At 41.7% G+C, this 18,651-nt stretch overlaps 1 protein-coding gene across 2 annotated transcripts in view; it reads right to left on the bottom strand.

Annotated features, from left to right (window-relative positions):
- Positions 1-6,006: 6,006 nt before the first annotated feature.
- traf3ip1 (TNF receptor-associated factor 3 interacting protein 1) overlaps positions 6,007-18,651 on the bottom strand; it is a 96,921-nt gene continuing 84,276 nt past the window's right edge. For both annotated transcript variants that reach the window (XM_080198742.1, XM_080198743.1), the window contains 2 exons: positions 11,438-11,661; positions 6,007-6,412 (listed from right to left, as the gene is read on the bottom strand). In XM_080198742.1, coding sequence (XP_080054868.1) covers positions 6,247-6,412; positions 11,438-11,661 — 390 coding nt within the window. In that variant the 3' untranslated portion in view covers positions 6,007-6,246. The remainder of the gene's footprint in view (positions 6,413-11,437; positions 11,662-18,651) is intronic.

The raw sequence follows: 18,651 nt of genomic DNA, 5'->3' as shown, positions 1-18,651 counted from the left end.
GATGATTCAAACCTAAAACTGCTGCTACAAGAGACTAAACAAAACAAAGGTGCTAGTTGTGCAAGTTCATTTATTTATTAGTGTCACAAGTAGGCTCACATTCTTTTTTCTTTCAGATTCCACCATCCACAGTATTTTGCGTTTAGGCACTGCAACGAGGTTACTCTGAAAATCCACTAGTCGTGACACTCTGGCACCTGTTCAGGTACACTGAGGGAGAATTTAGAATGGCCAATGCACCTAAGCAGCATGTCTTTCGGACTGTGGGAGGAAATTGGAGCACCCGGAGGAAACCCACGCAGAAATGGGAATAATGTGCAAATCTCACAGACAGTGGGAATCAAAACCAGGTCCCTGTGAGACAGCAGTGCTAACCACTGTGCCACTGAACCACCCCACTTGTGCTAATTTGTGTTTGGAAATAAGTACAGCACATCTTTTCAGTTATGAGAAAGATATCTCACTGGGTTGTACATTTGCGTTGGGGACACAGGCTGTGGGGGATGGGGAGAAAGAGAGGGAAGGGTGCAGGCCTCAACACCAAACCAAAAATTATGATTTTAACCTGAAACTGTTGCTGCGTGCGAGAGATTAAACAAAAAAAAGTGCCAAAGAACTCTAGATTAAAGCAACAGAAATGCCTTCTCTAATCTTTTTCATCGCTGACCTTACAGAATTTTTAATAGTTTTAAAGTGAGATAGCTACTTTCGAGGTTTTTTAACAAGATCAATTATTTTTTAAATTTAATTTAGTTTCCCCCCTCCTGACAATGCAACTCTACCAAAGTGTCATTTTTCACGTGCACGCGTGAACAAGGAGTGTCAAAATAATCCTTTTCTTAGCCTACACCTACTTACTCTATCTTCCCGCAGGAGTTGTCACTGGATAGCACTCGATATGGGAATCCTGGCTGATTTTCTTTGTCCCTAGCCTGCGGAACCGCGGCCAGATTTGTGCCCAAGCTGAGATTGGCTAATTTAGCTCAAATTGGAGTTCACTGGACCCTTCCGCAGCTCCATAGGCAGCAGTTTCATAATCACAATGGCCTGTCATCAGAAGAATTCTGGTCATTTAGAAAAAGCCTTTTAAATGAACTGTTACAACTTCAAACTAGGCAGCCGCTGCAACTTTGTACATTGTAATCTTAAAGGTAGAGAGGAAACAGGAAATACTGAGAAATACTTAAAGATCTTGGGTTAATAATTGTAGTTAAAGTATTGTGCAGCTTGTTTTAAACTGCAACCTCACATCAATGAGAAATCAATTAGTGCAACATAGCATGTGCTACATAAATATATTTTTCAAATCCATTTACACAAAAATAGACATGCAAAAGTCTTTGGATGTTCAGAATGGTGGCATAATCACAGAATTATATCTACATTTTTTTGAAAATCTATCTGAAAAGGGCTTTAAGCACTTTCATGTTGACAATATATTTTTAAAATCTGCAAAGTCTTCCCACAATTATATAGAGTACTTTGTGCAGTTTTGGTGTCCTGTCCCAGGGAAGAATTTACATGCCCTAGAAAGATTGCAATGAATGTTCACTATATTGGTTCACAGGATAAGAGGGCTTTTCTCAGAGGAGAGATTGAGCAGATTAGGCCTACGTTCCTTTTAAAGTTTGGAAGACAGAGACGTGATCAAATTGAATTCTTGAGGGGCTTTATAGGGTAGATGCTGAGAAAGTGTTTCCTGTAGCTGGGAAATCCAGAACACTGGGTAACAGTGTCAAGATAAAGAGATCAGCCACTTAGGATCAAGAGACGTCTTCAGTTAGAAGGCTGTGAATCTTTGGAATTCTCCACTGGAGAGAGCTGTGAATGCAAGGCAGAGGTCAACAGAATTTTGGGCACTGAAGAAGTGGAAGGATATGGGAGCAGTACGGGGTGGTGCAATTGAAGAGATGGTCTTGTTGAATGGCGGAGCAGGCTGAAAGGGCCAAATGGCCTCCTCCACCTTCAACGAAGAAAAAAAATATAAAGGTTCAAAAAAGAATTGAAGCTGAAAGCCACTGGATTGCACCTAATGTTTGAAATGTACGCTCAAAATTCAGCCTGACAGGTTTGCTTGTGCAGGTGGGGGTCAAAATTGCCGGACAAATACTTCTATTAATTTTCAGCTGACACTAATGCTGCTCCAAGGCAGTACCATACATAAGAGTTTGGTTAATTAACCTAAAGGGGAATTTTCGAAGTCTGCCATTGTCATGAGAATGCACACATTACACACACAACTTAAAGAAAGATATCCTTATTTGAAAGCACTACTTTTCCAGGCCGTGACAGGAAAGCTCCTTCCAGTCTTGTGCATATTAAAACTGAATAATCACAGAATCCTACAGTGCAGAAAGAGGCCGTTCAGTCCATCGAGTCTGGACTGACCACAATCCCACCCAGGTCCCCCATCCCCACAACCCCATGCATTTACCCTAGCTAGTCATAAGAACATAAGAAGAACATAAGAAATAGGAGCAGGAGTAGGCCATCCAGCCCTTCGAGCCTGCCCCGCCATTCAATAAGATCATGGCTGATCTGTCGCTGCTCAGTTCCACTTTCCCGCCCTCTCCCCATAACCCTTAATCCCCTCTCCTATCAAAAACCCACCAACCCGCGTCTTAAAAATATTTAGCGAGGCAGCCTCCACCACTTCAACGGGCAGAGAATTCCAGAGATTCACCACCCTTTGAGTGAAGAAGTTCCCCCTCAACTCCGTTCTAAACCGCCCCCCTTTTATCTTGAGGCTGTCCACCCGATACAAAGGGGCAATTTAGCATGGCCAATTCAATCCACCTAATCTGCACATTTTTGGACTGTGGGAGGAAACCAGAGCATCCAGGAGGAAACCAATGCAGACACAGGGAGAACATGCAAACTCCATACAGATAGTGACCCAAGCTGGGAATTGAACCTGGGTCCCTGGCACTGAGGCAGCAATGGTAAGCACAGTGCCACCGTGCTGCCCCAGTGAGGAATACTCAGGTCAACAACAAAACTTTTTTATAAACATGCATTAATTTTTAAAGTTCTACTCTTATTGTTGGCCTGGAATTTGGGAAGAGTTAAAAAAAACCTTCTGTACCAAATAGTTGGACTGCCCTAGATGCAAAAACAGCTTGTAATGCTGCAATTCTATTTGAGGGAGTGATAGTAATTTTCAATGGTATAACTGGACATGAGACAAGGATATCCAACTGGTTAGTTACTGGGAAGCATTTGAAAACAAATAGCAGGGTCTGGCTACTAGTCCCAAGTACCGAAGATAACAATATATTTTCCAAATTGGCAAACAAGTTCATCAACAATAAATTTTTAATGTCCTAATGATCATAAACCATCCAAAATAACCCTACATTAACAGAAAAAAAGGAAAGAAACGCTAACTACTGTGCACATATTCCTGACATGCAGTGGTTTGGAATTGGGAGGACTTGTGTGGTTACTGTCGAAACAGAATTTTCAGACATGTTCACCTTCAGAAGTAAAAATAAACTTATGAATTCTCATTGGAAAGTATACCACATGTGATGAAAGCTAAGGGTCAAAGAACAGTACAGCATAAGAACAGGCCCTTTGGGCCTCCAAGCCTGCACCGAACATGTTTACCTATCTAATTCCCAATTTAGCCACCAGCTTCATCATAATCCTTACTCCTTAACCATCTCATATCTACTATGCAAACTGTCTGCAACTCCAGTGGTCAGTTATTGCCTTTGTAGCTAAAGTAGCGGCTGAGAAGACATTGGGCAAAATTTCACCAGCACACCCCGCCCGCGGTTCATACGATCCCACCCCAGGCCAATGGGAATGCCGTTCTCCGAGCCTCATCCATCCCTGGAATCTGAGCGTGCGTGCCAGTAAAATTACGGCCATTGTGTCTCTTGATATCAATGCACAACCCAAGGCTCTGTAAGCCAAGAAGTAATATTTCACCACTTGTGGTTCCCAAACAGTGCTCAATACTTCATTGTGTTCTTGGATATAGTTAATGAAGGGCAATGTTTCCATCCAATAAGGCCTATACTTTGTGATACAAGTGGGCAACAGTCTGTTTCACTAGCTAATAAAGCGGTATACCTTTATCAATGTCAGTGCAATGGAATTATTTTCATTCACCAGGTTATGTCACGGACTTGGTGTCTTGTCCCATCTGCTTCACAGAATCATGAATTCTATGTTCTCATCAGTTCACAGTTAAGTAGATGGACTGTTTGTCTGACACTGGTAGAAGCTTTATGACTAATCTATTATGGTTCTGAAACCAATCAGGGTCAGGGTCAGAAGATAACAGATCACTTCTTAGTGACCTTATCAAAGTGGTGATGTAACACTTTAAACCATAATGACAAGAACCTGAATCTGATCATCTACATCATTCCTCAAGTATCATCATCGGTTGTTGTACTGACAGTATTTTCATCATTTGTTATATGTCAGAATTTGGGGATGCATTGAATCGCAGAGCTCTAGCTGTATTAACCCGTACATTACAGGAAAATTCACTCCCTCATGTGATGTGATGAAAGCTAAGGGTCAAAGAACAGTACAGCCTAAGAACAGGCCCTTTGGGCCTCCAAGCCTGCACCGACCACGTTTACCTATCTAACCAACCGTTATATTCCTCTATTCCCCGTTTGTTCATATGCCTATCAAGATAAGTCTTAAATGTGCTAATGTAACTGCCTCAACTAGCTGACAGTGCAACAAGCACTTACTTTCTTTATAAAGACTTTCAATATCCATAAATGAAAGTAGTAAAATAATTTACTTTCAGGTCCATGAGCTTGAAGTGACATGAATGAACACGATTCGTTTCATACACAAAAGAAACAGGAAGTGCTGGATAGACTCAGCAGGTCTGGTAGCATCTGTGGAAAGAGGAACAGAGTTAATGTATTAATGCCAGATGCCTCCTCTTCGGAGTTGAAGAGGGATAGAGATGTGATGGATTATATGGTTGGAGAGCAGGATGGAAGAGATGGAGTAGAATAGAAGATCAGGGACAGGTCGGAGATAAAAGTTTATTTATTAGTGTCATAAGTAGGTTTACACTAACACTGCAATGAAGTTACTACGAAAATCCCTTAGTCGCCATGCTCTGGCACCTGTTTGGGTAAACTGAGGGAGAATTTAGCACGGTCAATGCATCTAACCAGCACATCTTTGGACTATGAAAGGAAACCGGAGCACCCGGAGGAAACCCATACAGACAAGGAGAGAACGTGCAGACTCCACCATGAAGGTTCACCAGGCTGATTCTGGGAACTCATGTACGAGGAGAGATTGACTAAGTTAGGATTGTTTTCGCTGGAGTTCAAAGGAATGAGGGGGACATCTCATACTTATAAAATTCTAACAAGCCTATATCAGGTAGATGCAGCGAAGATGTTCTCGCTGGTTGGCAAGTCCAGGATCAGGGGAATCCAGAACACATGCAGACATAGGAGACTCCACACAAACAGTGACTCAAGATGGGAATCAAATCTAGGTCCCTGGCGCTGTGAGGCAGCAGTGCTAACCACTGTGCCACCCGTGCTGTCCTGCCACTGTGCCAGAGAGATTGATAAAGATGTCATGGATACAAGACGAAGGGGATGTCAATGAAATCATTAAGGACTAAAGAAGGTGCTGATAGTAGCATAAAGGTAAGATGGCAGAATATTTGTTTCATCCTGGCCTTGAGCACAGATGCGATGTCTAAAACCACAGTTGGGGGGGAGGGAGCGGCGGGGACGGTGTTGTGTCGCATTGACTTTCTTTTTTGCCTTGATGCTGCAATGAAGTCTATTGCGGGAGACAACACTCTAGCTTCGCTGAAAACATTCAGGAATTTGTGGGGAGAGTGACAGTCAGGAAGGGGGTAAACTTTCCTCTGATCAATAATTTTACCATCCTGCTTTGAATTCACATCGACTGTTTTGCTAAAATCACCAGCAAGAATTTTCACCCAAAGAAGGTAAGCAGAGAAGAAAACGACACAAATCCTGCTTTCACTCTGCAAGCTATTTATAAACATTGCTTTTATTTGATGTACGCATTTGCTTTCTTCAAACTAGGCAAAATAGTAAGCTCTCTAGTGGAATGCAAATGATTGGAGAGATAGGAATGCAAAGAAATGTCTTTGTTACCCATGTACACGTTATTTATCAGTCTGCTGTCCTACAAGGTCCCTCCTCCCCAGCATTTCTTCACCTTATTTGCTGAACCGGTCCCTGTGCTGACTGTGCAACAGTCTCTCCTCTCTCACGTTCTTGAGGAGAAGTTAATACTTGAAATCATCTTCTGGATCTTGTCCTCATTTTTCAGTATGTTTGCCTTGACAGCACAATTCTTATCCTGTTGATCCTTGATCAATTGCTCCAGTTCAGCGAGTTCAGTCTTTAATGGCTCCACAGCTGTGTCTGTGATACTGCAAGGACAAAAAAATTTAATTTACGCACGCAAGCGAGCAATGTGGTCAATACTGCCACAAAATACTGAAAAGCTACATAGGTTTCAGCAATTGCGCTGGTGAAATAAGTAATAGTCTGGGAATGCGGTCCATCATGTCATAATGGAGATGGACTGAGTGATCCTAGAATCATAGATCCCTACACAGCAGGAGGTGGCCATTTTGCCCATTGAGTCTGCATCGACCACAATACCACCCAGGCCCTATTCCCATAACCCAACGTATTTACTCTGCTAGTCTCCCTGACACTAAGGGGCAATTTAGCATGGCCAATCAACCTAACCCAGGTTGGGAGGTAAGTGGAGCACCCGGAGGAAACCCACGCAGAACGTGGAGAACGTGCAGACTCCACATAGACAGTGACATGAGGCCAGAATTGAATCCAGGTCCCTAGCACTGTGAGGCAGCAGTGCTAACCAATGTGCCACCGTGGCAGTTCCTGTCACTTATGTTAAATGATACTAAGATATCCTCTGCCTGATGATCCCTGACTGAAAAAATTTTAGTAAAGAGAGAAAGGACAGTATTACTTTTTTGATCACAAGACACCCATCAATGGTTGTGAAATCAATTGCGATCCTTACTTGGGAAGCAAAGGCATTAACAGATATACAGAAAAGGAAAGGAATTGGGATTAAAAAGATGAAAAGCCACTATGCATAATAAAAAAATAAATGTTTAACAGCTGTTCCCATATGGACCTCAGATACATACGAGCAACAAGTCAGCCAAGGGTCACAGGTGTGCAAGTCAGAAACACCGATATTCAAACTATAGATTTCTAGTCAGACCACATCTACAGTACCACTTCTTATCACCACATCCAGTTGCCATCCCAAGGAAGATATTCAAGCACTGGAAATAGTTTCGAGAAGAGTTGCTTGGCTGATCTCTTGTACCAGAAAACTGAGTTAAAATAAAATAGAAGTGTGATTTTCAAGGAGAAAGCAACAAGAAAATGGCCAAGAGTATGTAAGATAGAGAAAGAACTGTTCAGAAAAGCTAGGTCTTGAACAGGCCTTCAAACTCAGTCATGATAGAAGGACAGGGGAGTACAGCTTCAAACAAGAACAGGCAAATTTACCAATGATGGGAAGTAGTTCTTCATACAAGGAACGATTAACACGTAGAATGAATAGGCTTTCATGACGAGTAACAGAGGCATCTTACAGTTTGAAGATGGATACCATGATAGGAAAACTAGATGGATGAGTCACGAGAGGTCAGATAGTCTTCCTTATCCCTATATAGCTTGGGATTCGAGAATGGATTCTATAGTGTGAGTAATAAGTGTAAGTTAGATGTATAAGTACTAGATGAGATTCCTTTACAAACCTGAAAAGAAAAGCTATGTTAGAAGGGGGTCATTAAGGTACTGTTGTTAAATATCTATTGAAGATTTTTTTAAACAGTGACATTTTTAAATGAGCAAATGAGTGTAATTGCCTCCAAAGGAAGTCAGAACTTGTGTCCCACCCACCCCACTCCATTCCCAATATCACAATTAAAGAACTTGATGAAGTGTGGGGAGGTGATGGGGGGATGGCACTGATGAAGAGGAAGAGAGGAGAATGTGATCACTCATCTGAAGAAGCAGATACACTGTTACGTTTAATTTTGTTTATTAGTGTTACAAGTAGGCTTACATTAACACTGCAATGAAGTTACTTTCAAAATCCCCTAGTCGCCACAGTGTGGTGCCTGTTCGGGTACACTGAGGGAGAATTTAGCCAGCCAATACACCCTAACCAACACGTCTTTTGGATTGTGGGAGGAAACCAGAGCGCCCAGGGGAATCCACGCAGACACAGGGAAAAAGTACAGACTACACACAGACAGTGACCCAAGCTAGAAATCGAACCCGGGTCTCTGACGCAGTGAAGCAGCAATGCCACCCAGTTAAGTGACGAAAGGAACACAAGTATTGCATTGTATTGAGGTCATTTTCTTTCATTCCCAGCTAAGTGTGTGCTACATCACCCAGCCAGATTCTGGGTGTCACACATTCTCGCGTAATTGACATTTGATTGAATTAGAAAACAAACCATTCTGTGCAATCTCCATTCAAATTAAAAATTTCACCAAGCTGCATAGAGGCTGAATTAATTCAATAAACATTGTGGATTTGTTTTAAAATAGCCTCTGTAGATCAGCCAAAAAAATATTGTTCAGATAGACACAGAGCGCCATCTGGAGCCCTTTTGTCTGCTTCCTAGTTGCAGACCAACCATGCACTGATAATAAATTCTAGCAAGTCTTTCTGTTCTAAAATGCAGAAAACATCATGCATCTATGTATAGAGTATTCCTTTCAAAAGAAACACGACCACCACAAACCATGGGAATTTCTGTCCAGTAAAAAATCTGACAACACCAGGTTTTAGTCCAACCGATTTATTTGATAATAGACTCACAAGCTTTCGGGGTTAGTCCCTTCGTCAGGTGAATGGAGAGTTCTGGCCTCAGACAGAGCATATAAAGCACAGACAGTTTAGAGATTACTGTGCTTTATATGCTCTGTCTGAGGCCAGAACTCTCCATTCACCTGACGAAGGGACTAACCCCGAAAGCTTGTGAGTCTATTATCAAATAAATCGGTTGGACTAAAACCTGGTGTTGTCAGACTTTATACTGTGTTTACGCCAGTCCAACGCCGGCATACCCACATCAATTTCTGTCCACCCAGGGAAAAAATTACCAGCTGTGCACTTTAAAGGAAGCTTATCTATATGGGGCTCCTAGTCTCAAATTCAGTGGCTAGCACTGCTGCCTCACAGCACCAGGGACCTGGTTTGATTCCTAGTTTAGGTCACTGTCTATATGGAATCTGCATGTTCTCCATGTCTGTGTGGGTTTCCTCTGGTTTCCTCCCACAGTCTGAAAGGTGTGCTGGTTAGGTGCTAAATTCTCCCTCAGTGTACCTGAATAGGCATCGGAGTGTGGCAACTAGGAAATTTTCACAGTAACTTTTATTGCTGTGTTAATGTAAGCCTTACTTGTGACACTAATAAATAAACTTACAAACTTAATTTTGTAATTAATTTGTAATCAGACCAATGAAAAAATATACAATGGAAGACAGACTTGTAAACTTATAATACAAGGCACTAGATGGACATTGCTGTGGAATTTTAATGATTTAGAATGGATTGAGAAAGTCAAGTATTCAGGCATTTGATGAAACCAGATGACTAAAGATGCACGAACCGAGTAACTTGTGGCAACAGTCAATAAAAACAAAGTTGATAATGGAAATCTTAAGCAGGTCATTGAGCTGAAATACAATTTAAATCCCTTTTTCATTACAAATGACTGGCATTCACTAGCAAAAAATAATTTCAAGTGCCAGAATGAAAGAATGCCTATTAAAGGCAGAAGGAAAAGACGGAGGCTGAGGGGAGACTTGACAGAGGTCTACAAAATTATGAGAGACATAGACAGGAGTGGGTAGTCAGAGGCCTTTTCCCAGGGTGGAAGTGTCAATTATAAGGGGGACATAGGTTTAAGGTGAGTGGGGGAAAGTTTGAGAGAGACGTGCAGGTAAGTTTTTCACACAAAGTGGTGGGTGCCTGGAATGCGCTGCCAGAGGTGGTGGTGAGACCAGGCACATTAGCAACATTTAAGAGGGATCACAATGGGTACATGAATGGGGAGGGAATAGAGAGATGCAGTCCGAGTAAGGGCAGAAAGTTTTTTTTAGTTAGGGTATCATGATCGGCTTGTTATAGTGCTGCACTTTTCTTTGTTTTTTTTGAAAATATGCTTGGTGTGCCAGAAAATTTAAAAAGAGACTTAGAATATTGCCATCAACCCTGGCAAAATTAAAAATGACAAATATTGTTATCTACCTGGGCTTTTGCCTCTTCTCTACTTGCCAGTTTAATAAATTTATTACCCTGTGCTATTTTCTATTCAACAATAGCTAGCATTGGAAAAACTGTTCGAAGTTCCTAAGGATAAGATGTAGCAGGTCAGCAGAGAGGCAACAGAGGTAAAAATAGAGTGGAAAGATACACTAGTGTAGTGCACTCTGGAGAGTTGCAATATTTTAAGCTCTACCCAAAGCTGAAAACTCACCCTGAGCTAGCTAGCAAATAGAAGTTTCCAACCCTGACTGGAAGCTTAATAAAAGGATCAAGGGATATGGAGGCAGCAAAGCAAAATCAGGACACTGAATTTGATGATCATAGCTGATCATAGTAAATGGCACGGAGCAGGCTCAAAGAGCTGAATGGCCTACTGCTTCTTCTATTTTCTATGTTTACTAAATGTGATCCTAAATTTAACCATTTTAGAGATATTTCACAAAACACAAATAAATACTCAAATCCCAAATCAAGTTAAGATTGAAGAATCATCATAGATTTTTCACCACTACAAGTTCTGAATGCACAGTTCTTCTTTTCACCAGATTCTTTTATGAATGTATTAAGTTAGCTCTCTCAGCTAGGCATTAACTAAAATAGCAACGATCTTTCATTGTTTCTGAAGTTGCGTTTAAGAAAAGCACAGGTCCTACTCCGCAGTTGCGCTATGCATTACATTCCATTCCATCTCATATACTTGAGATGTGCTACATTTTAATAAAAACACTGATTGGGGTCAAAGAACTCCATTCCAGAAAATTTAGAAGGAAGGACAGTAACACATAGAAACATAGAAACTAGAAACAGGAATAGACCATTCAGTCCTTCGAGGCTGCTTCACCACTCATCTTGATCATGATTGATCATCAAATTCAATATCCTGATCCCCTTTCCCCCATATCCTTTGATTCTTTTAGCTCCAAGAGCTATGTCTAATTTTTTCTTGAAATCACACAATGTTTTGGCCTCAACTATTATCTGTGGTAGTGAATTCCACACATTCACCACCCTCTGGGTGAAGACATTTCCCCTCACTTCACTTACCCACCAGTTCACATTGTTAATTAGCAATCGTCCAGATTTCTACACACTTTTTCACAGATTTTGGTGCTTCTAACCTTTGTTCTCTTAGAAGAGATTCTGCATGCTTCTTGTTTTCCCTGCGCCACATTGACAATTCATTCTGCATGGAATCCATGTCTTCCTGTATATAATCCATTATTTTTCCCAAAGGCAAGGCACTGCGGCACAAGGTCTGGATGGAGGTGCGTAATTTTTCAATTTCCTTGGCCACAAGTTCCCTCTCCTTCTTCTTTGCTGTTTCGGAGATGATGGTTTTCTCCTGAAAAACAATTTTGCAGCAACATTACAAGACCGCTTTCGACATCAATCCCAACCTTGTGAAACAATAACACACAGTCCAACAATTTTGCAGCAACATTACAAGACACGCTTTTGACATCAATCCCAACTGTGTGAAACAATAACACACAGTCCAAAGATGTGAGAGTTAGGTTGATTGGCCATGATAAATTGACGCTAGTGTCAGGGGGATTAGCAGGGTAAATACGTGGGGTTACAAGACTGAGGCACACGTGGGATTGTGTTCGGTGCAGACTTGATGGGCCGAATGGCACTGTAGGGATTCTACATTAAAATTTAATAAAATTAAAAATAATAATAATGACATCAATTGAATTGTGGTCAAGAAAAATTGCTTACCAATCACACCTCAACTATACACAAAATAATAATAACCAATGCTGGAATTACACAACATGTGTCCCGACATCTGTCAAGAGATGGGGCTAATGTTTCAGATCTTATACCAAAATTGTTCTGACAACAAGTAAATGGACAAAGCATCTTTAGGAGATGTATTGTTCATTAGTTTCGTTAAGTTAGTGCTGTTAACTCATGTAATTCAACCATAATAAATTCAGCAGAGCCTTGTTCATCTTGAACTTACTACATTAAGAATGTTTGAGAACTTCTCAAAGTTAATGTTGATGTGCAGAGCAGCAATTGTACAGATACTTGTAGGACTATACTTTTTTTAAAGAAACAATTTGCTCAGTATAAATCCTTAGATTGAGAATATGCCTCATGTGCCACGAACATAAAACCAAATTGCACATCTATTCATCAATATATGTACAACATGAACATTATAAAATGAGGTAAGGCAACATGTAAAACGCAAATGCTATGGAAGTTTGACAATTACTAACCTAATGTCATTTAGCTTTAATTTGCCCATAAACAATCGCAGCACATCATGCATTAGACATTTATAGCATGTTTCCTTAAATTTATAGATGTGATTTATTTTTATTCCTTTCTGGGATCAAGCATGGTGGTCAAGGGCAGCATTTATTGTCCACTCGAACCGCTCTTGAGGAAGTGGTCATGAGCTGTCTTCTTGAACTCCTGCAGTCCACGTGGTTCAGGTGCATCCAGAATGCTGTTAGGAAGGGAGTTCCAGGATTTTGAGCTATCAACAATGAAGTAATGCTGGTACAGTTCCAAATCAGGCTAATGTGTGGCTTGGAGGAAAGCTTGAAGATGCTGATGTTCCCACATACAAGTTGCCCTTGAACTCCCTGGTGGAAGAGATTGTGGGAGAGGCTGTGGGAATTTGAAAGTGTGCAAAAGAGAACTTTCTTTCTTGGTGTATCCCCAGCCCAGAGTAGAAGGAAGAGATGGATCTAGTTTTGGAAAAGAAATTGTTCAAGTGGAATATGTTTCAGTTGGGAAATACACCAGCAGGTTTGGGAGGGTTATGGAAAAGTACAATGCTGTTTAAAAAAAAAAATCAAAGGGGAAAATGCTCATCTGGAGGAGAGCAAATTTCAGTCCAGTTTAAATGGGATTTGACCACAAATGACATCTGATTTATTTATTCATGGGACATGGGTGTTGCTGGCTAGGCTAGCAGTTACTACCCATCCCTAGTTGCCCTCGGGGTGGTGGTAAGCTGCCTCCTTGAACCACTGCAGTCCATGTTCTGTGGATTGACCCACAATGTCATTAGGGAGGGAATTCCAGGATCTTCCTGATAATGGAAGAATATCAAGAGAAAGAGTAAACGGCACAATTCAAGGAGCAAGTGAGAGATATAGGAGAAGCAATAGGATAAGCAGGGGGAGCTTATGGGATCCTTGGTCTTATTAATAGAGGTATTAAGTGCAAAGGCACAGGAAGGAATTTAAGGCCTTAATATAGTGCAGAAGAGATATGCTAGAATGGGATCAAGGGTGAAGGACTTCATTCATGGCAAGACTACAAAAACTGGAGATTTTCTCCTTGCAGCAAAGACAGTTCGGGGAGTTTAGTATTAAAATTTATTTATCAATGTCAAGTTACTCGTGACAAGTAGGCTTACATTAACACTGCAATGAAGCCACTGTGAAAATCCCCCAGTTGCCACACTCTGACACCTGTTCGGGTACACTGAAGACGAATTTAGCATGGCCAACGCACTTAACCAGCACGTCTTTCAGACAATGGGAGGAAACCGGAGCACCCAGAAGAATCCCACACAGACACAGGGAGAACATGCAAACTCCGCACAGTGGCCCAAGCTGGGAATCGAACCCAGGTCTCTGGCGCTATGAGGTAGCAGTGCTAACTATTGTGCCACCGTGCCATGCTTTAATGAAGGTGTTCATCATTAACCCCTTAATGAAGGGTTTTTGACAGGGTAAATAAGGCAAAAAGCTGTTTCCAAAAGGGGTCAGCAATCAGAGATCCTAGATTTAAGGTAACCGGGAAAAAAACCAGAGGCAACATGTTTAAATAAAAATGTTATTCAGTGAGCTGCCATCTGGAATCCCTGCCTGAAAGAATGGCAGAAAGAACTGTACAAATACTTGAAATAGAAAAACAAATACTGGGCTATGGCTAATGACCGGGGAGTGGAACTAATTACGTAGCTCTTTCAAAGAGCTGGCACAGGCAAGCTGGGCCACTTGGCATCCTTTTGTGATGCATCATTCTACCATTCTAAATAGACGAATGCAGTGTATACAGCAAAGGCTATGGCCATGATTGTGTCCTGGCTGTAGTGCTGAAGATTCACACTAACTTCCCTCAACCCAAGTTGTTCCAGTACAGTTACAATACCGGCACTTACTCAGCAATGTGGATTCTGTCCATAAAAAAAGGGACAAATCTAATCCCAGCCCATTACTACACTATCAGGCTACTTGTAATCAGCAGCTGGAAGCTGTTGTCAACAGTGCTTTCAGCAACACTTGCACACTAATGACCTGCTCACGAGGTTCAGTCTGGGTCCACCAAGACCACTCAGTCCTTAGTCTTTGTCCAAGCATGTGCACAAAAGCTGAGGTTAGAGTCAGCAATCTTGACACAGCATTTGCTTGAACATGGCACCAACGAATCCTGGTAAAACTGAAGCCGATGGAGATAGAAGGGGAAAAAAAATCATCACAAGCTGGAGTCATATTTGACACATAGGAGGATGTTTCTCGTTGTTAGAGAACAGTCATTCAGCCTCGGCATTACTGAAGGAGTTGCTCAGGGCAGTGTCCTCAGCCATCTTCAATAACCTTCCTACCATTATCAGAAGCGGTGGTGTTCACTGATGACTGATTCAGCTGCATTTTCAACTCAATGGATAGGTTAATGCAGAAATATAGCAAATGCTGGACAACATTCAGGGTTGGGTTGAGTGACAAGTAACATTTGTGCCGTGCAAGTACCAGCCAATGGTTATCTCCAACAAGAGAGAACCTAAATATCTGTTCTGGGAATTGTATGGTATTACCATTGAGGAATTCTGCACCATCCATGGAGGCAGCACTGCTGCCTCACAGTGCCAGGGACCCAGGTTCAATTACCAGCTTGGGTCACTTGCGGAGTCTGCACATTTGCCCCATGTCTGTGTGGGTTTCCTCCAGGTGCTCCGGTTTCCCCCTCAGTCCGAAAGACGCGCTGGTTATGTTCATTGGCTATGCTAAATTCTTCTTCAGCGTAACTGAACAGGTGCTGGCAGACATGCTGAGTTTTTCCAGCAACCTCTGTCCTTACCTCCAACTTGCTGTATTTGGAAAAAAAAAGGATCTGACACAAAGTATGATTTTTCAAATAAATCTTTAATGTAGATTATGATCACACTAATTAAAATTCATTTGGTCAACAGATGGATTACGTGTTAATAAAGCTCCTTTCGTTCTCTAACCACTCCCCAGATTGCCGAGAGTAAGCAAGGTGTTTGAAAAGAAAGTTTGCATTTCTGCAGCACTTTTCATGACTTCAGGGTCCCAAAGCACTTTTGAAAGGTTATCACTGTCGTAATGTAAAAAATGGAGCAGTCAATTTGCACACAGCAAGCTCTCATCAGAAGGAATGCAATAAAGGGAGGCAATGGCCCAGTGATATTATCGCTAGACTATTAATTCAGAAACTCGGCTAATGATCTGGGGACCCGGGTTCAAATCCCGCTATGGCAGGTGGTGAAATTTGAATTTAATAAAAACTATCTGGAATTAAGAATCCACTGATGGCTATGAAACCATTGTCAATTGTCGGAAAAACCCATCTGGTTCACCAATGTCCTTTAGGGAAGGAAATCTGCCGTCCTTACCCAGTCTGGCCTTCTTGTGACTCCAGACCCATAGCAATGTAGTTGACTCTCAACTGCTCTCTGAAATAGAGGGCAGGTAGGGATGGGCAATAAATGTTCACCCAGCTAGTGACACCCACATCCTGTAAAAATTAATAATCAGATCATCTGTTTTTGTGATGTGAAATAGAGGATAAATATTAACCACAACACTAGGGATAAGCCCACCCCCCACTCTTTGTAAGAGCTTTTACAACCACTGGATGGGACAGAGAAATGGTTTAACATCTCAGTGAAAAGACAACATAATGAACACAGCTGAGGTTAGCTGGACATTTTCAGCTAGCATTGGTGGGGAGAACAGTGGATTTGATTTTTTTTTGGGATGGCCAAATTATCAAATGCATTGTGGCTTCCACATCCAAACATCAACTCTTCTGCTGGTTTTGCAGATGCTACCTGATCAGCTGAGTGCTATTATTATACTTCCAGTTTTTTTTTGCCTTTTTACGTGGCTCAGCATGAGAATGTGGCCATGCAGAAGGATAATACTGGTAATGAGAAATGGAGTTTGTGGCAAGAACTGAAGACAGTCGGTGGAATTCTCCAGCACCCCCCTCTCCTTCCCACCCCACAGTAGAGGTGGCTCTCCATCAGCCACCTGTAGCATCTTCCAGTCCTGTTGAAGACAATGGCAATTTCCATTCCTTGCCGGTAGCAGTGGTCAACTTAAGAACATAAGAACATAAGAAATAGGAGCAGGAGTAGGCCATCTGGCCCTTCGAGCCTGCCCCGCCATTCAATAAGATCATGGCTGATCTGTCGTGGCTCAGTTCCACTTTCCCGCCCTCTCCCCATAACCCTTAATCCCCTCTCTTATCAAAAACCCATCAACCCGCTTCTTAAAAATATTTAGCGAGACAGCCTCCACCACTTCAACGGGCAGAGAATTCCAGAGATTCACCACCCTTTGAGTGAAGAAGTTCCTCCTCAACTCCGTTCTGAACCGCCCCCCCTTTATCTTGAGGCTGTGCCCCCTAGTCCTACTGTCTTTTTTGAGCGGGAAGAGTGTTTCCACCTCTATCCTATCCATCCCATTCATCATCTTATACGTCTCAATGAGATCTCCCCTCATTCTTCTAAACTCTAACGAGTACTTCAGAGGGACTGAAAGATTCTGCTGGCAGCAAGGGCTGGAGAATTCTGCCCAATGGCTTCAGTCTTCCCAATGTTTGGCTTGGATCAAATTACGGCGCAAGACAAGATATCAGACAAGAATTCTAACAGCAATGATGAAAGCTGAGGAAAGCAATGAAGAGGTAGAGCTGGTGTCATCAGCATACATGTAAGTTGAAGTAGAATCCTACTACTGCAGATAATGTTGCCAAATAGCAGCATGAAAATGAGGAAGACAGGACCAAGGATAGATCAATCAGGACTCCTGAGGTGATTGTGCAGAGGTGGGACAAAAAAACACTGCTCTAGTTCTGATCAAATAATTGATTGCACAGAGCTGGTAGACAAAATGGGGGCACTTGAGGAGGATGTTGTGGTCGACAGAGATGAGACAGAGGTGGGCATGGGAAAGGGCATAGCTACAACATGTACCAAGAGAATAGCAATTCTTACATTTATAATAATTGGGATAGCAGAGCAAGGGGATGCATCACCAACACTTCCTGAATTAGTGGTTAAATTGCATAATGAAGTGCAACACTCTGATCAACATATTAATACAAAACAAAAATAAAAATGCACGGTTTATGCAATCAGAATATAGTGAGAAGGAAACTGTTTGGTAAATTAGTCAAAGCATTATGACATATTCCAGAAATAACACAGGGTAAAATAAAAAGGAAATCAATAAGACTTGCACCTTCTTTTGCTCGTTTTCCTGGGGAGTTCAACTAAAGTTAATTACTCACAAGCAGGCTTACATTAATACTGCAATGAAGTTACTGTGAAAATCCCCTAGTCACCATGTTCCAGCAACTGTTCGGGTACACAGACAGAACTTAGCATGGCCAATACACCTAGTCAGCATGCCTTTTGGACCGTGGGAGGAAACTGGAGCACCCGGAGGAAACCCAAGCAGACACAGCGAGAATGTGCAAAGTCCACATAGACAGTGAGCCAAGCTAGTTAAACTAAATACTTTGCCAATAACTTGTATGTCATTGCACAATATTTTGAGTATGTTATTATTATTCCCCTCCCTTTGTAAAGAGGAGTTTACTTCCTTGAAAGCTGACAGTAACATTTTGTTTGATGCATTCCTATTTTAGATGAACTACACTTGGATGTGGAAATTGTGACATTAAAATGCAACATCCCTTTTTTTGATGCCAAATGACTTCTTCAGCAACTATTAGGTTATAAACTGCCACAATGTACAGCGTAAAGGCCAAGGAATCTCAGTGTGCTCTCTTTAACAGCTCAATCACATTAGCGACAAACCTCAGTTGCACGTTTTAACTCATTACGGAAAACTCCAAACCTTTGAGGATGGCCCATTCATTTTTCAAACTCCTTTCACAGTCAAGAGTATATTTTGTTTAATCATTCTGATGTTAAACCCAAGTCCAGGGAGACTATTACGTGACATTTTTTTGTTACACCAATCAGTACCATCAATAAAATCTTTATAAACAGACAGCTGATATTTAGAGGTTTAGCCTGCCTCTCAGGAACTGCCTGTGCCAAGTCATGTCATTCTGTCATCCCTCCCCCTCTCCCCCTCCATGC

Source organism: Carcharhinus amblyrhynchos, chromosome 11 (genome assembly GCF_965287045.1).
Source record: "Carcharhinus amblyrhynchos chromosome 11, sCarAmb.v2.hapA, whole genome shotgun sequence".
In the NCBI taxonomy this organism is placed as follows: domain Eukaryota; kingdom Metazoa; phylum Chordata; class Chondrichthyes; order Carcharhiniformes; family Carcharhinidae; genus Carcharhinus; species Carcharhinus amblyrhynchos.
This window is presented reverse-complemented; position numbering and strand designations above follow the sequence as displayed.